The 23,933-nt window shown below is 38.7% G+C and overlaps 1 protein-coding gene across 1 annotated transcript in view; it reads right to left on the bottom strand.

Moving 5' to 3' along the window:
* Positions 1-23,933, bottom strand: part of LOC145768990 (maestro heat-like repeat-containing protein family member 1) — a 145,142-nt gene that overhangs the window by 89,897 nt on the left and 31,312 nt on the right. The window contains exons 11-13 of the mRNA XM_082580590.1: positions 6,750-6,863; positions 2,865-2,959; positions 1,247-1,444 (exon numbers count right to left, since the gene is read on the bottom strand). Coding sequence (XP_082436716.1) covers positions 1,247-1,444; positions 2,865-2,959; positions 6,750-6,863 — 407 coding nt within the window. The remainder of the gene's footprint in view (positions 1-1,246; positions 1,445-2,864; positions 2,960-6,749; positions 6,864-23,933) is intronic.

Genomic DNA, 23,933 nt, shown 5'->3' with positions numbered 1-23,933 from the left:
CTATTAACAAATTTTATCATCACATGAGTGTAAAGTTTCAAGCATAACCTTAGAATTGTTACGTTGTCTTAAAACCTTCTTTCTATCTGCCATAAGAAAAGCCTTTTAGACTAATCCATAGCCTACGTACCGTCCAGCCTATCTTTTCTAAGGCCAACATAGCCTAGTTTATTTATTTCATGCATTTACCAATTGCACAGGCTTTTGTAAAGTTTACTACATTTAAACTGTTAACATTAAAAATTAACATCATCAAATAGCCAGGCCTACCTATTATAGTGTAAAGCCGCACTAACCTACTGACAACTAACTGCTATATTGACTATTGAGTGCTAAGAAAATTACACTAAACTTATTTTCCATTTATAATTACTTTATGCACACTTTGATTCATTTCAGGTGTACGTGCACCGGTACCCGGTCATTTGGTCGACAGTCATTTGGTCGACAAGACATTTGGTCGACAGGACATTTGGTCGACAAGACATTTGGTCGACAAAACATTTGGTCGACAGGACGTTAGGTCGACAGAACGATTCATTTTAGGGTTAGTTAACTAACCTTAAACCTAACCTAATCCTAACCCTAACACCACCTCGGACACACAACTTGCTAGGCTGCGGTGCCAAAGATCGAGGATGTCCATTGCTTTAACCGTCTCCGCTAGTTTGAACATGTTGAAAGGAACAGCGGATGGATAAATTATTACCGAGATGAGCCAGCTCCCAGCACAAAGAAACTTGGACGTCCCAGGGAGACGTGGGGTGATACAATAAATGATGAAAAGAAGTAGTGGCAGATGAGAAACACTAGCTCCCTAAATCGCAATGAATGGAGACCATGTGCCTCGCCAGACACGGTGCTACCCCGACTCCGGGAAATGAGACATAAAACAGTAAGAAGATGCACAATTGCACATACATTTATAAGCAAACTGTCCCATTGAATTACTTGCACTGAATAAAGCGTCTTTGCGATCATAATTTTACATTTTTGAATTACCATTTTTTATTTACGGTACCGACTTTACTACGAGGTAACATACCATACCAATTACAAGGTCCCAGAATTAACTTAATTAAACACCTCTGCTCCAGGTATACGAGTTGTCTAATATTTGTCTTGCATGTGTAAAATAACATCAATATTGTTCGCATTGAACCGCTTAGATAAGGAGAACGCAAAGCGGCGATGTATGAGTTTTTTTAAAATATGTTTTGCACGTGTAAAATACTTTGTTACAAACCTTTTCGCAATCCTCCACTGTAGTTGTCAATAGTTGCAAAATGTCGTCACACATATCCCGAAGTTGAGAGTTGAGAAGCTGGGGCACTTTGCTACTTGGGCTCTGGTCAGACAAGGCGCACTGTCGCACAATGAAGTGGATATATGCATAACCACCTTCTCGAAGAAGATACCCATGTGTTCCCATGGCAACAACAAGCTTAAAAATAATAATAAAATTATTTCAAATAATAAAAAACGCAGTTTATCTATCTATATGATTTAACGTCTCTTGCTTCCCGTATTGCAAGGGTTAAATGCCAACGAATGTCTATCTGTCTGATGGCATTTCTCCATGCCACCCGTTCCTGAGGGTCGACCGAAACAAAATCTTCCTTGCTTCATCATGACAGGTTTTGCATTTAAAGTTAGAATTTTGCGCTTAAATAGAGGGCCATTAACAGTTGTGGTAAATCCATTTCCTACAATAAGCGCATGAAATAGAGTTCCCCCCAATACCTAACCGACACACACCACATGTGAAAATTTTCCTCTTTCTTTCCATGCTGAGAATTTCTGATCCAATTCAGCAGTAATGACAAAGTCATCCGCATTCCGCATGCAACAACTCCCAAGGGCACCACAACAGAAACGGATGATAGGCTCACAAACACCCTCTAAATGAGTCTGAGAACTTGGTCCTGTAGTTTGAGGCCTCCATAATTTCCTCTGTCAAGAGCATCATCTTTGCCTTTATAACAAGTGATGATGATCAGGCACTCGCTCTTCTCGAATAATAGCTTTTGGAAGCTCAACTATTCATTGACGTATGAGCAGATCTTTCCAGGCTAGATCTTATCAGATCTTACCAGGCCATGTGCCCAAACTTAGTTCTCACTCCCACCACATTAATACCACCATCCACGATGCACTGCTTACTGTGACTGGTTGCCTGCGTCCCACTCCGACGGACTACCTGTCCTAGCAAGCATCCAACCTGCTGAGCTACTCCGTAAAGGAGCCACGATTTCTCTCGCTCGCTGCACTCTGGACCCCAACCTCAGCTATTAATTCTATTGTACAGTTCAGTTTATTTTGTTTAGCTAACAAATAAACAAAAAATACACAATGTATGATCAACACAAGCTCTCGAAAACAATCCTAGAAGGGCCAGGATCTTTGCTATTTTTCATGTGCTGGACCTCCTCTCCTATCATGTATATTTATCAATCAGCAGAGGAGGTCCAACTTTCGGACTAATCTCATTATGTACATCAGGGTTCCAGGGAACTCGGTATTGAGCAATCTATCATAGTGGCTCATCCAAACTACAATATTATCTGCGTCGGCGAAAGCAATGCTGTTGTTGTCACATCAAATACATTTCTCGGCTACTACAGTACAGTACATCCTCATTCATTTTACAGGCCAGCTTAAACACTTGATTTCTCTTGTCGATGGAGTTGAGACCACTGAATCTTTCTTATGCTTTCTTCTTGGCAAAGTATATTAGCAATAGCAGTTATTGAAATAATTAATAATAAATCATAAAATAAAGTACCAAAAGCAGTCACAGGATTACAATTGAGGAGTCTAGAAAAACTCAAGGCAACATTGAATAGAACCTTGTAAAGCATCACCTTGGCCATGTTGTGCTTGACCTGATTACTTTGATCGTTTAGTTGTTTGATAAACCCTGTGATGATCATGTCTTGGTCATTCGCCATAGCAGCGGCTGAAATCAAATGATAAAATATGATTTCATTACATTCCTAATTTCTCTATTGGGGTGAAGGAATCCCAAATCCTATCATGTGAAAATACTGTTGCTTTAAATCAGTGGTTCTCAAAGCATGGGTCGCAACCCAAACATGGGTTGAGCTATAGTGATGCAATTCTGCCCAAACGAACTTTTTTCATTTCATTTTTCAAGTATTTTCAATTACATCATCACTGAATTATTGCATAGAACTTTATGTGGCTTCATCTCAGTAACCTGGAGTATTGCATCATAACTGGTTTTCTGAGAGTTTTGATGGCAGCCAGCTACAGTATAGCCATAGCCAACTATGGCTATGGCTAACTATAGCCAACTATAGCTAACTATAGCCAACTATGGCTATACTGTAGCTGGCTGCCATCATAGGAATAGCTAGGAATACTGGAGAAAGCATAGGAATAGCTAGGAATACAGATTATTCTTTTACGTTACGAACTGAGATAATTCAGTCTACCAGCCATGACTGTAATACTTTGCAGGATTTTTGATATAATTATAAGGTAGACTTTCCACAGCTAGCCTAGTATTCATCGCTGATTATGCTTCTTGTTAACTTTCGTACGGCAAACAGATTAGGGTAGGTCCTGATTAGAATGTTTTGTTTTTTAGAAGATCATTCTGCTAGCTCGTATCACAAACATATACCTCAAAATTCTGTTAGACTAGCGTTCTTATAGTGCTGTCTTAGTCACTGATAAACGTAGGATTAGAATCGAGACTATTGTGCAATGTTAATATAATATTATGTCTTTGGATTGGCTTTGTGGTGATTGAGGATTGCGAGCTGTTCAATACGGCGTGAGTTTGCAACTTGAGGTGCTGAGCTGGAAACTCGTCTGTTTCAGTTCGAGCAATACGTTCGTTTCTTTAGATGCGTGCTATAGATTTGTTGTTTCCAACTTTGCAGGTAGTATTGTTAAAAGTTAGCGTAGATGAGTAAGTATTAGTACAAAAAAAAAAATTTAGATTTGGAATTCACTTCTATCAATGATCATGGTGTTGCAAAGTCACGATGTGTGCAGTGTTATGCAGTATTGTCGAACGATTTTCTGAAGAAAAACAAACTGAAAAGACACCTGGAAACGAAAAACCTGCAACATGTGAAAAAAAATCGAATTATTTTCAGCACCGAGAACCGGAACTGAAATGAATCCGATTTTGCTCACCAACGAATCCAGCGCTTTTAGTAACCTATCAAGCCACGCTGGCATGGTACGTAGTCGAGCTACGCATAACTAAAGAGGTGAAACCACACATGGCCGGAGAAGAGCTCGTTACGCCTGCAGCCATTGACACGACTCCTATGCGGCAACGACATGGCCTCGAAATTCCAGTCCGTCTCGTTATTGAACAGCACAGTGAAAAGGCAAATCACAGACTTTTCACTGAACATTAAATATCAAGTGGTCTCCCGAATAAAGAAGACAGGAGAGTGGAGATCAAGAAAATGAAGTATCTTCTGACAGGTGTCAAACCCACAACAATACTTGATATGAACGACTCGGTTACATGTCTTGTAATGCAAAGAAATTTATTCTCACACGAGTTCAATCATATATAGCTAAATATCGACTTCGATCAGCTAGAAGCTAGATCATCTTCAGTTAAGCTGATTCAAATAGAATCTTATTCTATTTGAATAAGCTTAACTGAAGATGATCTAGCTTCTAGCTGATCGAAATCGATATTAAGCTATATATGATTGAACTGACTCCTGTGAGAATAAATTTCTTTGCAGGAAAGTGGAGCTATCAACTCGATGAGTTAACCGACATTGGAAAGAATGCGCAGCTAATGGTTTATGTAAGGTACCAGGGTGACATGGACCTCGAAGAAGAATTTCTGTTTTGCACACAACTGACAACAACGGCAACTGGTGCCAATATCTTCAACGTTGTAGACAACTTCCAACAAAAAGGCATTAACTGGGAAAACTGTGTTAGCTTATGCATTGACGGTGCTCCCACGATGCTTGGTGATCGACAGGGGTGCACACGAGTCAAACAAGTCAATACTAATGTCCAAGCCATCCACTGTCTTCTGCACCGTGACAACCTTACTGCGCAACATTTTTCTCCGGATCTTTCGGCAGTGATGCAGGAGGTGGTTGGTGTTGTCAAGTTTATCAAATCCAGCGCTCTTAACTTTCGTCTGTTCGAGCAGATGTGTGCCGACTTTGAATCTCAATTCCAACACCTCCTATTCTACTCAAATGTGAGATGGCTTTCTCGAGGTAAGGTTTTGCGCCGTGCAGTTGATCTACGAACAGAGCTGCAGATTTTTTTTAACAAAAAAAAACATTGTCATGCCATTCCGTGCCAATATAAGTAGTGGATGTTAAAAGTACGTTACTTAAAAGACATCTTCACCACAGTGAACGATCTTAACACATAAATGCAAGGCAGAAATCAAAATATTATCACTCTATCTGCAAAGCTGTCTGCTTTCAAAGAAAAGCTGCAACTCTGCAAGAAGAAACTGGAGCATGGACGAATAGCAGCGTTTCCAATTCCATCCATGAACGAGTATCTGGAGGAATGGAATCAAACTGCAATTAGCAGATTTGATGTCATCAAACCCATCTTATTGGAGCATGGAGCATTTACAAAACCTTATCATGGAGTTAGATTGCTACATGCCGGATATAACTTTGGCATCTGAGGTGTGGGTCAGAAATCCGTTTTGGCAAAGGTTGACGACTTATCAGAGGATATTGCAGGCCAGGAAAAGCTTATCGAACTGCATCACGATCAGTTCCATAGACAACTTTTTTTTACAGCATCACTTGGACAATTCTGGAAAAGCCAATAATTGGTAACGAAGTGACTTTTCTGCTCCCATTTGCGATCAGCCGATCACGTATCTGTGCGAGCAGCCGAGCAAGAATTTTCGGCACTGACGTTACTAAAACCAAGGCTTGCAATCGCCTTGATCCTGCTGATTTGCGCATTGCGCTCACTAAAATAGAGCCGTGCATTGAAGATATTATGAAGGAAAAATTTCAATTTAATCAATCACACTAAAATAAATCAATCAGTTGTTTGTAATAAATCATTGTTTGATAGCACTGTGTACTACAATTGTCTGTGTATTTTTCTATTTTATGCATATCAGAAAAAAAATACATTTTTTTATGTTTGAGGCTTGGGTCGTGAGATGTTCATCAAACTCAGATTTGGGTCGAGCTCAAAAACGTTTGAGAACCACTGCGTTTAGATACCAACTCTATGGTTTCATCTTAAACTTTGACACGTTTAAGTTTATCAATCTTTATGATAAACTTGATACACAATAGCATTGATGACTACATCATCAGCTTACTATGTCGGCTGCGTAGCCGAGTGGTGAGAACGTATGCGCGACGTTCGAAAGGACTTGGGTTCGACACCGCTCTAGAGCACTCGGCTGTGTCTCGGCAAAGACGCTTAATGGCAAGCCAAACTAAGGGGAGCAGCTGACTCGAAGACTATATGTCATTTCGTTGCTCCCTGTCATCTGTTGTATCGCATCTATGATTGCAGTGTACTGTATGTCGTCGCAATGGGCGCAAATAAAAGCATGATTATTATTATTATGACTCGTATACAAAAATGTCTATCTCTCTACGAAAACTATTGCAAGAACGTTTGGACATGCTCTTCACTTTTTTGAAAATTAAGAACATTGGCATTTTTGGAATCTATATTTTACTAATTACACTTGATCCCCAGTAACTTTTCGCGATTACAAAACCATAATGTCTCACGATTAGCGTTGATAAGATGTTTAATGATGAGCAAGTTTCCAGCACGTATATTCTCGTCTCGAACTTCGGCGCGTTGCAACGTCATTGCGATGATGATTCCAGAATACGACGCAGCTGTAAAACACAACATTTAATAACATACTTTAAAGCTCTTTTATTTTTCCGGCGACAAAGCATAGTCTACTAAAGCTTCTTCAGGCAGCCCAAACCAAAAGTTCGTTAAAAATTTGTGTTTTAAAAATTTGTTAATTGATATCATGTTTTTGCGTTCACTGAGGTAAAAACCACTCCAACAAGGCCCTGAAACATATTTGCAGTTGTACTTAAATATCAAATATAGTTACTACTCTCAAAAACCTCTACAGCCTGTTTCACCCTAAAAGGGGGTTCATCAGAAGGTCCTGAAAATGTGCTGAAACAATAAATCGGTACTGTAATATCTGAAAAGATATTAAACATTCTAACCTTAATTCAATCTGCAAAAAACTCAGAGTTACAAAGAGCTACCACTGTCGAATGCCACAAAAGCATGAATTAAGAAAACTATTAAAAAGACTTCCAAGTTTTGGAGATGGCGGCCCACATGACAGAACACGGTTTTTGACATCGGTAAACTGTTCTCACGGAATCTTTAATATCTGCTGAAAACTAGGTATAAATTCTATCATTCTGATTATTGAACTGAGCTTTAATTGTGAAGAGTTTTTTGTCTGAAAAAATGATCTTTTGTCCTGCCATGCCTGCCTTCAGTTCTCTGAGAAGAATCTGTGCTCTTTTAAGTCTCTTTTGCTTTTGGATAGGTGTTAGGAACTGCTGTTTTCTCATCTTGTAAGGAGACAACTGAAGATTTTTTGCACAATGGTTCTCATTGAAGTGTTGCTCACATTCATGTCTTGAGCCATTTGACCGATGGACCTGTTTGAGTTTCTCCTCACCCTTTCTCGGACAGCCTTAACCACTTTCATTGCTCGAGTAGTGCGAGGTCTTCCACTACGAAGACGATCTTCAGATGTACCAAGCTCCTTAAATCTATTTACAACATGTTAAACGGTGGATTGGGCAACTTTTAAGAGCTTAATGATCTCAGAGTTGGTTCTCCCCGTGCGATGGAGCTAAATGATAGCTTTTTTTGGCTCATTTTAGACCTTACAATTAATGCTTACAATTAGACCTAAATTTTAGAGAGTTTATCAAAATAATTAGCTATTAAAAGGTATATAAGTGACATTCAATATGTTTAATCATAAAATGAAAAAAAGTCCAAGGACTTTCTGTTTACCCTGTACGTTGCTTCAGTAATGCTTAATGCACCACATGAAGCAGCATCCTCCAAGGAAATAATGTATAACTTACTTGTGCGTACTCACAATGGAAAAGGTAAAGGTGAGTCCTATCCTTGATCCAAGCATCGGGGGATGAGAAGATAAGGTTCTCATTATACTAAGCCTTCGGCACTAACTCACAATACATAGTACAAAACAGAGGTTTAATAGCGGTTCACAACACACAAAAATGAGTTAGAAAACTTTGATAAATAGCTGGAATTATAAATTCATCTGGATATTAAGTCGTTCATATAGTATGATATATCTCTCTCTCTCACTTGGACTACTACTTTAAACTAATGTAATGAGAAAGTTTCAGTGTCTCAATGACCTCTGGAGCGTTCTGCGGAGCAGATGCACCCCGAAGTGCTACCCAAGCGAGGTTGGTCAAAAGTAGAGTCTATACAAATGTAGTCCGTCCACGGCAGGAAAGCCTTCAAGTCCCGTACCACACTATTCCAGTGACAATGACACAAAACCACTCACCCTCTTCCAACATGCCTTAACTCATAACATTCAAGCGTCAGTTTGAATTAACTGAGCAAAAAGAAGACGTTCAAACATGCTGATGCCGATAGGAATTCAGTTTTTGGATTAATCTGATAATGAAGAATCCAGGTAATTGTTTGATCTCTTTAAATTCTGCGTTATCAGCTGTCGCAAAAATTACAGCAGCCTAAACTTAAAAAACTGTTTTTTGCATTGATCTGAAAATTAACTGCTATCAAACAGCTATGAATAAGAATAAAATCAAAAAATATCTAAAAAAAGGAAAAGAAATATATCTCATTGAAGCAATTCTATAGATGGACTTACAAAAGTTTTGTAACTATTTTACTACCGTCAGTTCAAGCTGACAGTGAGAGGGTACAGGTAAACATGATTTCACCAATGGGCAGGCTTGTTTTTTGAATTATGATGTCAGTCATAAAGTTTCTGTAAATTTTGATTATTTCCGAACATTTCAGTAGCTTATTTTTAATTGAAAGCTAGCGCAGATACAAATTTAATCCATTGTCAATTTCCATTTGCACTCGACAAAGTTACTTCGTGTGATGATGATGATGAGTGATGATGATGATGACATTGCAATTTCTTTGGTGTAAGCTTAGGCAACTATTAAAACAAGATTTTGGTAAAAATGTATGAGTGACGTTACTTTTTTTGTTAATGGCTTTTGTTTGCTATTGATATTTTTGTTGTTGGCTCATTCATTGCAAAACAGAGTTTGCATTTTAACATAGACCTGATATTGTTTTACTTGCACCCTCCTGCTCCTGGCACCAGTTTAAACTAACAAAAGTAAAATCATCCATTTTTCAGAAAAAAATAATTTTTTATCGAAAAAACATCCATTCCTGTCAAGTTACACCTATCTACAGCTACCTTGAAGAAATGAACAGAAAAACTCAGATTCAGGAGGAAATGGGTTAAGCCAGCATGGAGGCAGTAGGCCTACAGCTTGTGAAATCACATGGCATCAATATGTTTAATAGAATCGCAGCTAAGAGGATGATGCATCTAGATTCTCACTGAATAACCAAGAAGGCATATTAGCATCCTCGAAGTGATGTAACAGTTAAGACCAGTGGCTCTTAACCTTTCAATACTGCCGGACCGGTAAAAACAAAAAGATCTTTTCATTGACTGGTAACCAGAGTACCGAAGGAGTTTAGGAGACATACGCAAAGAAAATTTAAAAAAATACACAAAACTAAACTCAAATATTCAGTGGGGCATACTCAAACGTTTTAATGTGTGCTGGGACCAAATTTAATGTAAAGTTGCTTGTAAAAAATATTTTTGCCTCTGAGATTGAAATTCAAGTGCTGGTGTGACTGTACGCTGTACGCAATAGCGGATCGATAACAATTTTGGTGATACCGTCCATAATTTCAATGACCAAAAGTTCTTAGCGAAATGAACAATGTAAATTTCGAGTTCCAACAGCAGTGAAAAGGTTGAGATGGGAGGTTTGCTCCCCAACAAATTTTGGCTATTTCTACCTTGTTTTCGTCGCTTTTGTGTATTTTGTGCTCCAATATTCTGTCTTTTTGCCCAAGACTCACACTTTGTATTTGACTGAAACTAAATTCATCTAAGCTCAATTAAAATCTAGATTTCTGCAAAGTTAAGCCACAAAGTATGGTTCAAAATTATTGTGAGTTTTAAATCTTTTTTGTTTATGGCCACATTAATCTAATAGCATATCTTTGACCAGGGATATCTATAACTACGGGATTGGAAACTCTGTGAAACTGAAAACCATTTTTTACACCAGGTCCAGTAGGGTCACTTTTCTTTGTGCGCTGCTGTGATAAATAATCACATAAATTGACCTCAAAGGGAAGCAAATAGTAGGCTAAACGAACAACCAAAAGTGTAATCATCAATCCACCTGTAAATTGTAAGGTCTATGCTTGCCTGGTTTGTTTATTTGTTTGTATTCCATTAGTGCAGTTATGTTGTATTTTCTTTGTTGCTTAAAAAATTTCTAGAATGGCTATTGGTTTTAGTTCTGATGACATCGTAAACGTATTGGTTTCGTATTGGATCGATCAGTGAACAAGTTGATGATACAACAGCATATTTCACTGATTGCTGAACACTCCTCATTTACTTCTGATCGGATTTGCAGTACGCAAAATGCGAAAGAACAACAGTAGGCTGTTTTTTTGGAGTCGTTGCATTCATTCATACTTTGGATTCATCGTTGTTTTTTTTCTAGCAGCGTAAATGTACTTCTATACATCAATTAAGTTTCATGTGAGTGTACATTTTGTATTATTATTGTAAAATCTAACTTTGTATATATTTTAGTCGCTATTTTATTTTGTTAATCTTTCTGTAGTCCTAGTAATGTGATGACCCTACTGATGTATAGCACTGGATAGAGTTTCCAATCCCGTAGTTATAGATATCCCTGTCTTTGACGAAGGTTTGCCTAGTCTTGTGTCGTATTACATAGTCTTTCAAGAAAATTTTTAATATCCGTCTGCAGTGTCCTCAATATACCGTGACATAGTCAATAGGCCTACACATGGCACATTTTACCTCGTAATACTTCTATAAATACTAAAATAGGTTAAATAAATTGTTGTTTACTTGAGTGAGCAATGTGTTTTACTTCGGAATTTTTCATTATTTTTTCAGCTTTAGAAAGAAACTAACATTAACACTAGGCTACTGCTGAAAACAAGCGATTTTCATATGGTTGGTTAAGTCAATGAAGTGTGGTTGGTGAGGAAAGCAAGAGAGAAATTTTGGAAAAATTTAGAAGAATGTACTGATGAAACTGCAAGGCCGAAACAATGTAGGAGAAGGTATGGACCCATGACCATACCTGACCCATGAGCCACCCCCTTCCAAATTCGAATAAAACCTTATAGTAGATTTTTTTATTGACTAAATAAGTTGCACGTAGTTCAATAGTATTTCTTGGAAAGTTCTGGATTGAATCTTTTAAAATTTTGCAAGTTAGAGGGTGGGGTGTGATTTCGAGGTGTTTTAGTAAAATTTCTCATTTGCGTTTGGAGCTTTACAGAAACTTAAATATAGCTAGCATCGAGTCATAAAGTTCAGAAATTGCAATGGGCTATATAGTGCAAAATTTAGTACAGCTCTTTTAGATTTTTCTTCATTCTAATTAAGTTAAGCCAAGATGGAACTTTGTCACCAACAGTTCTGACCCATGATCCACCAAAAATGTTGTCCCTTGACCATGATTCATGGGCTAGCACAATGCCTAATTGAGGGACAATAAACATGTTTCATTATTTTAGAAATTATTGTGTACTGTGAGTGGAGTGTAAAATATTATAAAATGTAGTTGAATGAGTTTCGCTTTTAGCAGCATGATCGTTGCTTACTTCACAGTGTAGATTCAAACGATCTGTTATAGCCTGATGCTGCGGGTTCTTTTTGGCAATATCAAATTACACTAGCTTTTGGAACACAGTTCCCTAGTCATGTGTTTTGACGATTATGTGTTTTGACGACTATATTATAAAATGACTAGTGAAGCTGGTGATGCCCCAACAATTGTTTTTGTCCTCTTCCCACCACTTGCAGGAACGACGAAACAAACAGTCGACCTTAAAAAGCTTTGAACTGACTTTTCGCAGTTTAATATCGCTTAATCTATTTCTGCACACTGTTAGCAGTGTGTGCATTTGACAGTGTATTTATTGTATCTTAAAAGTTTGCTCTAAACATCTTTAAGGTCTAGCTTATCAGAGTGGTTCAAGGGTCCATAGCCATACCCGGTGGTTCAAGGGTCCAAACGCGTTTGCACCCTTGAACCACTCTGATCACCATCAATGTTGTCAAATATTTTTGTTGATCCTATAATTATATGTGGTTGAATTTTTTACACAATATACTGAAGTGATCACACTATGTTGTGCTGAAATTTCGTCATCATAGAGGAATTAGTTAGCCAATTATAGCTTTTAATGTGAAAAAGTGGCTCATCAGTCCATACCTTCCCCTACCACTGTCTGCAGTTACAAGAATTGTGTGTTTTTTCTTGATTTTGAGAAAGGTGATTCATCGAGCAAACTGAACAAGTGATGCCGACTTTATGGCAGACCGGCACAAATATTACCGCAGACCAGCGATTAAGAACCACTGCTTTACATCGACAATTCGATAACCTTGATTGATGTGACAATTAAGCCCAGTCGCCCGGTGATTTATATCAGCATGTTCGGACTGAAATGACATACCGTATGAAAAAAGGTAATAAAAAAACGAAATAAATTTTCAACTTATGCACATACAACTCAAGCACATAAACACAATCAATGACTTAAACAATCACAGTGATTTGATACAGGATAGCTCACACGAGAAAATCAACTTTTGGATATTTGACATGATTTTGAGAAGTATGAGGGGATTAAGAAGCAGCACTTAGCGCCACTAGTGGTAAAAAGGCATTTTGCTTATTTCAGGCAACCTATACACATCTTTTGAAATTTCTCAATTGGTCTAGTCCAGTGGTTCTTAACCTTTTTCTTGGCATGTCTCCTGGAGACCTGGCCCTCCTTTTAACAATGATTACATGTTCTACACCCCTCCTCGTTTCTGAACAATTGTAACATCAAATTTTTTTTTTTTGACTGCGGTTGGCCACATATTAGTAAGGTAACCGGAATTTATTCTAAGCAACTCGATTTGTAATGCATTGCACAACGTTGTTTAAGTTTTCAACTCTCAGCCTGTTCTTAGTCTGGACACTGGACAGCAACTGGAGCAGAAAAAGGTGCAAAGATATATGGATCCGAGCACTGCCAGTCTTTGAATATCTTTAGTTCAAACAAGGGGGAAAACAGAAAGATAATCTTGAGTTTCAGTTCTTCGAAGTCCAACTTGGCTGTGAAGTTGAACTTTCATGCAGAAAATTCCTTTTGTGCTTCAAAAGGTATTTTGATTGGTGTTGTAGTCGCCATTTAAATTACGCTGATATTATGTAACTTGTGACCAAAGTCGGTGCATAATCAGTAATCACCTTCAGCGTTTTCTAATACAGACGTTGGAATTGATTACCACCGCACTGCGCGTCGTAATCAATTAGCGTTCTGTACCATGTTCTTCAGTTGCATGCCTTGCATTTCTTTCTTGCTCTACAGATTGCGTTGTTTTGTACACTCAGTTAAGTAAGTATCAAGAGGTCAATGGATTTTCACTTACTTGGTAGGCTATAATTATTATCACTACATTTTGTATGTCGACAGTTTATTTGTCACTGCGACTTCACTTACTTCATTTTTATTATATCTGTCTAAAATACAACAATTGGTTTCCATGTTTTCCTCTGCATTTAAAAATTATTTAAGCTGTTTGCTTTCAAGGCATCTAGATGAGCTGTTGCTTCACTTGTCCACTCAAACGTAAAGTTGCCATTTGCGAGTGCAGCGTCCAACTTAGAGCACTGAAGTTCACTGAATTGCCTTGCTACTTCGAATTTTCCAGATGCATACGTAGTTTAGTACGTAGTTTTCGAGATATTCGACAATGAAAATATCTTTAAAATCGTTACTCAAAAGCTTTCAAATGGCACATTACTTATTTTCAGCCCTGCTTACCATTGTGATGTCATAATTGCACTTGTCTAGTTCAATTAATTGATATTGTACGAAATGTCAAAACGCAAGCAAGGGTTGAAATAAACTGTGATTATTGTAAGGGAGACATGAATATTCAATGAAAACAGTTGTGAATCAGTACCTCACAAGAAATAGCGCGAAAGTCATGTGTTTATCAATACAGCTTTATATTGAAAAGGTAGGCCTACTGAAATGGATACTTGTACAAATGAAATTTTATTCTAAGCCTTTGCTAAGGCCAAGTCTTTGCTAAGGCCAAGTCTTTGCTGCAAAAGTTTTTTTTGATCTATAGGCTAATAAATGGCATAGGCTAATAAAACATGCCTTTGATGAGTAGGATGCTGTCCTCTATACGGCTGCATTGACACTGTCTGCTTTGTAAACCGCTGAGGAGCAACGCATTCTGCAATGGATACAACGCTATATAAAAACAAGCATTATTATTATTGCTTTGACATGAAACTGGTTGATCAAGGTAAGTCCTGGGTTCCTCCTAAAGTATGCAAACATTGCACTCAAACCCGTTTCTGGGCTCAAGGCTAAGAAGTTCAGAGTGCCATGGCGTAAAGAGAGCCGTGGAAATGGTGGAATCACCTTATTGATACTTCTGTACGGTGAACATGTTCGAATGAAGTCGTCACAAAGGAAGTTGAAGCATCATGTTTACATGGAGTGTGCAAGGCGGCCATTGCATGGACGTTGCCATTTAGCCTATGTTTTTTCTTTGCCCTCTCTTGTTTCAAGTGGTGATTTGCTTGAAACAATAGTAAAACGGGATTGACCGAGAGTAATTTCAATACCTTCAGCAATGTTTTGGAGCAAGGTCAAGGAAGGTTTTTTCTCAAAACCATTTCTACCACCACCTATTGTAGTTAGAGATTTAGTTATCAAAAGTGGCAGCTAGAATCTTGGCTCCTCACTCGATCAACGTGGCATTCTTGACTCTGAGGCCAAGATTACGTTCTTCCGTAACAAGGATAAAATTCTAAGCAACTACTTTACTGAAGACCATAACTTTGTATTCTGTAATTACATAAATGGCCTTCATAACTTGATGGGGTGTTGCTCAGAAGGCTTACCATAATAAAGAGTTGCGTTTGTTCATCAATAGCTTTGTTTTGCTTATTTGTCTAGTTTGTTAAGCAAAACAATGTGCGCATTTTGTAGGCCTCCTTAGTAGCTTAGTTAGTAAGTCTGATATGGTTGAATTCAACAAATATATTAACGCAAAACACAGGTTACATATTCTACATCTTGTATCCTCAAACTTGCTTCACGTCGTATTTTGATTGTTACTGGGCCAATAAACGTTAAATAACTGTTTGTTTGGGTTGTAATCAACGTGATTGGTTCCAAATAGCGTTTATACTTAACTGAGAAATGTGCCTGGGATTACTTTCAGTTTTGTCTATGTAATAAACGGCACAAAGTTAAATCTATAGGGGTTCAAAATTGCGAAAAAAATTGTTTTTGCTGTATCTCAAAAACTAGAGCCAATTCGTAAAAAACAAGTGCATTTTCGGAATCAGCGGCCTCGAAATACCCTAAAATGACTCTAACATGTTGTGCATTTTAAAAAAAAAAATTTTTTTTGTTGGCCTGTGTTATTTACAATCAGGCTGCATCCCTCACACAGGTTGAAAACACAACAGCAAGTGCTCTAGTTTTTGATAAAGCACTCTCTGCTTTTGCAAAGTTGATTAGCCTACCTTGATAATAAGGTTCAGGGCCCCGCTCAAGACACCCTTGATTGCTTTACTGGAGACAGGGTTTTGGATGGTAAGGCTCTTCGATAAATAACGCAATGAGTATTAAAGGATTTTACTGTTCGTTTTCCCGTGTAACAGAAAGCTCCTCTGCATATAGCCCTACTATACAATTGATTTCCAGCTCTTAAAAATATAAATGGCAAAAAAATAGTTTAAGAGATTTAGTAGGGGTTCCATGCCTGTGTATTTTTTTGATTTCATTTCAACTTGATGCAAAAGTTTTGTTCTTAGTACCAACTTAAAGGTAAGGGCCTATGGAACAATTTTGGTTCGAGTGTCAAACTGTCAGATGAAAAAAAAATGGTCGCCAAAATCCAAGAGGGCGGCCGATTTCTAGATTTTTTCACATTATGCCTCATAACTTTTATACTATTGAACCTAGAATGGTGATTTTGGTCTCGAAGCCTAGGTTTGTATGTATGAGTAATTCATTTAAAATAAAATAAACCTGATTGGAGCAATATGTTTTCTTATATTGAGTTAACTTCCAAATAAATGTGTGATAATCTTGTTGTTATTTCTGAGTTAGAAGTACAAATGACTGCAAAATAGCAAAGCAATGCAGAGCAGACCACACAGTTAGTCGAAGGCACGCAAGAATGCAAAATTTGTACATCAATACAGATTCAGTTCGTATAGTTTAGGGCAGTTTATCGCAGTTAGGGCAAAACTGTCCACACCAAAAAGATGTTTGGCACGCGAAAAAGTCATTAACATTAGCACATGGCCACATAATTCGAAAACTGGCAGGCTGCGTTCAAAAGGTTGCCGACCTCTGGTTTAGGGTCATAAAGAAAACTCAATCATAACAAAAGGCTTGCAAAATTGCTCGAAAAAACTCTCCGAAGCAATACATTCAAAAAGAAAATGGCTAACAAATTAACGAAGGCCCATATATTGTAATAATTGTATATCTTACATACATGCTAATATTGAAAATTGTTCTTTAGTCCAGCTATTTCGTGCATGTGCACTGGCACTGACGTGTGCATTTTAACTTCGTCTTTACGCATTTGCACTGAGAGCAGGTAATTGTGCAAGTGCACTTCAAATCTGATGAAACACATCCTTGGCGAGGGACAGCGTGATCCAAATGGGAAGCAGCTTGCCGTCCTCTTCCTTCCACCCATGGTCAATTTGGTTGATGACAGGCATCACGGACATGTGGGCTGTTGGCCTGTTGCCCAGATGCTTGCTTGGAAGACACTTCTTTTAAGATGTTGATCCAAAGCATCACTAGTCGGGAGAATTTTCTCCACGTCCCTAGTTGTCTGTGCGAACAACTTCATTCGGACGAGGTCAACATCATTGTCCTTATTTGATTCATTTGAATACAGTCTAGAGACAAATTTTTTTGCCACTTCCTTCAACCTTGGGGATGTTTGAAATGGAGTGTCGTCAATAGTTGCAAATTGCTCCATGACGGATGGAACTTCGTGCATAAACGTGCAGCAGGATCGCTTACCCTTGAACTTGAAGAAAGAAGTGCTGTCTGATCCAGTGAATGCATGGAAAAGGGACATGACTTTGCATATTGTCGTAACCATGAGTTTTAACTTCCTCTCCCGATGTGCCCGGATGAATATGATCTGTTGGTTCTTGTGTATGAGTAGCCAGAATTTTAACGTTGGACTCTGTTGGGAAGCTACAATGACCCAATCCTCAAGAGCCATCTCGGTTCCACTGTCTTCGTAATCTCGTTTTAGAAAGCTATTAAGTACCACAACAGTAACTTGATGGCATATCTTGTTCTCATTACATTGGATGCTTTCAGAAAAGCTGTGGCTGCTGCTTCTGTCTTCACTAGCCCAGATTTTTTCAGGCTTTCAGGCCATCCAAACCAGACCCACGCAGAAGATCTCCCATGGTGCTCCACAAAGCCAACTCAATGTGGAGCCCACCCAGCATAACCACAATCTTGTCTTCCCCAAAAATGTCAGGGAAGGTCCACTGCATTTTTTGGCAATGTAATACAGTGGTTGATCCACTACTAACACAGGGACTTGGTGTGGGTTGAGGTACTCAGTTGTCTTTTTCACCAGTTTTCACATGTCGAATCATTTCTGGAGTGGCGGCTTTTTCGTGGAAAAGTGGCAAGAGGGCTGCATTTTTTCGGTTGTCCAACAGAATCTGATCGAGCAGCGTGGTAGGAAGACCACATCGCTGGAGTGTGCATTTCTGCATCACAATCCATCAATAGGATGTTATTACTGCAGCCATCCATGCCTGTTTGTGACGTATCTCCTCATCGAATGAACGCGTTGTCACTGGTTGCGAACCTTTTCCCAGAGGTTGGTTGACAAGACTTCGGCCCACTGGTGGTGCAAACGTATACGAACGAGGCAGGATGGGTTCACTGTTGCGGGTTCCTGTTTGCTGTGAGTTGATTTGTAGATAATCTTGGTTCAACTCAGGCGTTTGCGACGAAGGAAATTGAAATATTGAAATACCAGTTCCATGAAATGATGAGCTTGTAGTGCGTGATGTGGGATTGTGATCCAAGTTATCCAGAACTGCCACCGTGAAAATGCCCTGACGCAAGTTTGTAGGACAAACTATATCATCGTTGTTCCTTGCATGATCTGCAATCGCCTGTGCAAATTTAGATTCAATGCTGAGGACTTTCTTATATGACACGCTCAGAGCATAGCTGTTTAGCAGTTGTACCAGCTTCCTGCTTCTTGTTGGGAATGCAATTTGAGGAACAGAAACACTGCAAGTGGAGGATCACAATTCAAGTTCGCAGAAAGAGAAGTCATATTTAACATGGCCAACTGACTCACAAAGAGAATCTTCCTAGAAGTCTCTTGTACTGGTAATGATTTGGGTCCTTCGAGTTGACGGAAAAAATACTTCATACGTTGTGGAACAGATGATTCTTCGCAATCATTGAGAAATGAGCCATCAAACCTGAATGCAGTGTCGTGATCCACAACAGCTTTACGGAGAATCGATGCTGCCATTACTAATGTACGTACTTCCTCATCTAATGTTTGAGTTGCACCTGATATGACCTTTCTATTCTCCTCTGTCAAATTCGGAAAGTGTTCCAGGACTCTTTCCTTTAGGTGTGTTCGGTGCACAGTCTTCTGGATTCCATATTGTTCTAATCGTTCGGCCATCATATCTGTCAGATCTTGCAATGCAAAAATTTTATGACCTCCAGTGACTTAACTTCCTTTATAAAATGGAGATTTTTATTTTCTGTTGTGGCCTCGAGATTTTCGCTAGTTGTGTCTTGTTTACAAATCGCATCGTAACGGCGATTGAACCCTGTGTAGCAGTTCCAGTGGTACTTAGCTTCAAAGTTCAATGGCGACCAGATCGCTTTTGGCAAGGAGTGCCACAATATGCTCTTCCCCCAGCGCGACCGCCTTGTCATGTATCTGTTGAGTGAGTGTTACCTTCTAGAAAGAATGGTCCGCTACATTTGATTCTTCACCACAAAAGATACACACACTACGATTAACGCTTGTGTGACTCCGCTGTGATCTTTTTCTTGGATGATACAATCCTTCGTTATGACGTTGTCTAGCCACTCTAGCATGGTCAAGTGCTGATGCTCTGTAAAACTGACGACAAGATTTATGCCAAGATGCACGATTCTTTTGCATGGATTCTTCACCTGGTAGTTCTATGTATGAGTGGGGAGAAGCACCAATTTCTCTGAACTTGTTTGCGAAGCTAGTGATTTGTGTGTAGGCTCCCTTTCCACGACTGGCGACTGGATTCGCAAGAGGACAAACTAACACTTCTTCAGTTTGCTTTTGACACAAAATACACAACTGCCACATCGGCCTACTTACCTTAGCCATCCTAACAGAAAAAATCTCGAAAGAAACAAAAACATGAGTGATCAGTCAGTAGCTTATGAATCACACATAAACACATTGACACAGACATCAAAATCACCACTCTGTGCTCCAATCAGGTTTATTTAATTTTTATTGAATTACTCATACATACAAACCTAAGTATAGAGACCACAATCTCCATTCTATGTTCAATAGAACAAAAGTTACCACGCATAATGTGAAAAAATCTGGAAATTGGCCGCCATCTTGAATTTTGGTGGCCATTTTTTTTTATCTGACAGCTTGACACTCGAACCAAAATCGTTTTATAGGTCCTTACTTTCAAATTGGCACTGAAAACGAAACTTTTGCATCAAGTTGAAATGACTGAGTACCTGGGCACCCCACTAATTGAAATTACTGGAAAAACATTAAACATCGTTGGAAAGCTCGCAACTATCATGAAAAGTGTTTGACACCCCCAAAGGGGGCGTGCTCACTGGATAAGAACCACTGGTCTGGTCTAGTCTGACAGAAAGGGAACCTCAGATTTATTTTTGACAATTGTCTGACATTTGAAGATAATCAGCTGTGATGCCAATACAATTGTTTCTGAACTGGTTGGTGGCCTGCATTCTATAACATAGTCATCTCAATGGTTATCAGTCAAATCTCTATCTTCTCTCACAAAAAATTCAACAGCTTCATCTTCAATCATGTTACCAAGTAGGCAAGTTTGAAGCAGTAACATTGTGTAGCATTGCATAGCCTACCATTGCTTTCGTATGTGTATTTTAGAAATGTTCAACTGTAATTTATTTTCTGGGCTTTATTTTCATGCAGGAAATTTAGTTTGTCTTGAAAAACGATAGTATCCATATTACTGCTCCAGTTTTTCTTTCAAAGTCAGTGTTCTTTCTTATTTGCGCAGTTCCCTCTTGCAATTTGACATGGATAGGAAGTAGCAATAATGCAGCCTATTAATTTTGTTGTCTTGTGTTACACAGTAGTGAGTTAATCTCTTGATCTTCAATATACAGTATTATAAAGTTTAAAATTTTAGCATGACGTCACCTTGACGTCATCGTCAAAAATAAATCTGAGGTCTCTTTTGTCAGACTAGGCCCAAATATGTGTAGGTTGCCTAAAATAAGCAATCTGCCTTTTCACTACTAGTGGAGCTAAGTGCTGCTTCTTAATCTCCTCACACTTCTCAAAATGATGTTAAATAACCAAAAGTTGATTGTACTTGTGAGCTATTAGTGAAGCATTCGATGAAAGTGTTTTTAGTTGAAATAAAGAGTTCCACCATCAGGATCATGGCTTAAAGGGATACTAAAGGAAAAACCTGACTTGGCGATTTTCCACGTTCTTTGTGTTTAACTTGCTACCATAAAACAATTTTCAATAAAATTTTGCCCCATTGCGGTCTGACCATCATTGCGCGCGTGCTTTTGTCAGAGCTATCAAAACCAGAATGGGCCTGAGCAGCGAAGCGTGCGACTGTACACTGTACAGTCTACGTAACAAAAGACGAGCAATCAGCTGATCACGCAACAGTTGTTACTGCCGGCGATTTAACTGTAGGCTATGTATGTATGTACATCAAAACATCAGATTTCAACGTCAAAACATCAGACAGTTTGCTCAAAACCTCAGATCTGATGTTAAAACATCAGATGTTGTAACGTGGCTTTTGTTATTGCTGTCTTTTGTGACGTATTCTCGAGCTGTGTTTGCACTTTTTGGTCATTTTGAAAAAAAAAGTGAAAATAAATAAAACATTGGACTTTGGGCCTTGCCAGCGCCATTAAAAACAATTTTTTTCGGTAATTTTTTTTGAAATGTATTCTTGAATGTTCAGTTTACGCATTTTAATGCTTAATTCCCGTTTGAAAATTTCATTTAATATGCCTTTAACAGACCAAAATGGGTGATTTTGGCAAAATGGAAAGGTTTAGGCCTCTTGAGGCAGGGTATCCCATCATCTGAGAGCAAACTGATTTGGTTGTCATTTTCAGATTTCTCAAGGTCCAAACCATGGAAAACAAGGTGAAAGGCTAAAAAAAAATTGAAAACTTTTGATTCTTGAACAGGTCTAAGATAACACGCTCATTATCAATTGAAAAACACACCCTGACCACTAGAAATGAAACCATAGAAAATCAAAAATTGAACACAAACGTTTTACCAATCGTGCTTTACAGTCTAGAATGCGTAAATTCGACGTCAACAACAAAGAAAACCTCACAACTTTCCAAAGTCACATTATTGGAAGCATGACCAACAAGAGGTTACTTCACCACATGAAAATAGAGGATCTTTTGACTATGATGAAGCTACTTCCAACTGCAGCAACAATAAAATCAAAAGTTCTAAAACTGTTCAACCACACTAAATAATCAAAAATCGAAGTTAGCAAAATCTGCATAGAAGGGGAAGTCAACAAAAGAAAACGTGACAGCACCGGCGCCGAGTCCCGGGCGGGCGGGCCGCGCCCGCCGGACATTTCAAGAATTAAAAAAAAAAATTTAATGCAATTTTAAGTCCCAAAATATCTGTAACCATCTGCCACCTTCTGATACTAGCCTACTTACCTTATTCACAGAGTTTTGTCGCCATATGATTGGCCCTACTAATTAAGCGATTAATTTTCATAATTAAGCGATTAATTTTCAACGTTTCTTGACAGTGGCCCAATAGATAGATAAATTTACGCTGCGGGAAGTAGCCTACTGGTTTTAGGCATTCACTGCATTTAGTTTAACCTCTAGGTATCTTGTTGCGTGTTTTAATTCTGATTCTTGCTGCTTTACTTTACTCATTTTATCAGTATGTTTTTGTGTTGTGCCATCGTTGCTGAACAGGTTGTATTAACCTGTTTTAGCCACCTTGATAAAGTCAGTCGTGCTGACTGACGAAACCTGACGAAACGTCGGAAAAAAAGCTAGTTATCATCTTTAACATCACGAGGTAACCTAGTAAATAGTCACCAGAAGAACGCAAATTAATTTTATTACCAAATGCCTGGTGAACAGTCTCTCTCTGTTTTTTCATCAATTATTATTGCCATTGTTACATTCATGCAACGTTAAACAACGTTGATTTGCCGTTAAACGAGCAAAAGTGTCCGGCCGCGCCGATTGTCTCCGCTCTGCCACTCGTAGCACTTCATTTGCGGCAAAAGTCTGACCGCAATTTCCACTGCTTTTACATCGTTTTAACATCGCCAGATGTTAAATCGGTGTAAAAAACTGTAGCATTGTTCTTCAAAGGAGTAGTTTTCTCTCAAACAACGTTATCAATTAACTCTGCTGCCAAAATGCTTTATTTTGTGTTCTCAATCATCACAGTTGCGTCTGTTACGTCACTGATATTAAACTGTGCACACCTGTTGGTTTGGCCGGATGAAACCGTTGATTGTCATAAGTTGCAATTCTGCTTCTTTGTTATATAACTGTTCTAATTGTAGATTCAATGTAAGCTCGTTTCAATAGCGCAGTTTATCGCTAGATGGCTTCTCGGGAGCTGAATTGTCGTAAAATCGCTTCTGCGTTGCATTACAGCATCTCTTGTGTCTTATCTGTGCGCCCGCTAGGAGCGACTTATCGTATGAACCCACCGATGTATTGTGTGTGTGTTATCGTGTTGTATCAACAATAGTAATGTAATTACGGAACTAGTACAGTATTGCAGTTTTCGTTCTGCAACCCGCACGTACCAATTACAAAAAAACATGCGGAACTGAATTACCAGGACCAGACGTTGTTGCGTACCAATTATATTTATTACTTGTTTCCAAATCGTGTTAGAGGAGACATAGACTTAAATGTAAAACTAGGCTAGCCCAACAACCCAGCAAAATCGCCCTTTTGAAAAACGCACAAAATAACCTTTATGACGTGTCAGTATGTGTTCGCCCGCCCAGCTATTTTGAAAACTCGGCGCCTATGCGTGACAGACAACCAATACAATGCCAAAACAACATTCAGACATGGACCGAACTCAACTTGGCAACACTGGGTGAGTTAGCTGAAAATCCAGACTTGTGAAAACCATAAACCTGTGTTGATGTGCAATCTGCTTCAAGGAGAGATGACAACTGATGATGATATCTCACTATCTCAGGCCTCTAAGCTCCCGGCGGCCTTGGCCGCCGAGAAGTCGTTAAATGGGATCCAAACTA

This window comes from Aplidium turbinatum, chromosome 4, assembly GCF_918807975.1.
Source record: "Aplidium turbinatum chromosome 4, kaAplTurb1.1, whole genome shotgun sequence".
Lineage (NCBI taxonomy): Eukaryota > Metazoa > Chordata > Ascidiacea > Aplousobranchia > Polyclinidae > Aplidium > Aplidium turbinatum.
Note: the sequence above shows the minus strand (reverse complement) of the source record. Positions and strands in the feature narration are given on the sequence as shown.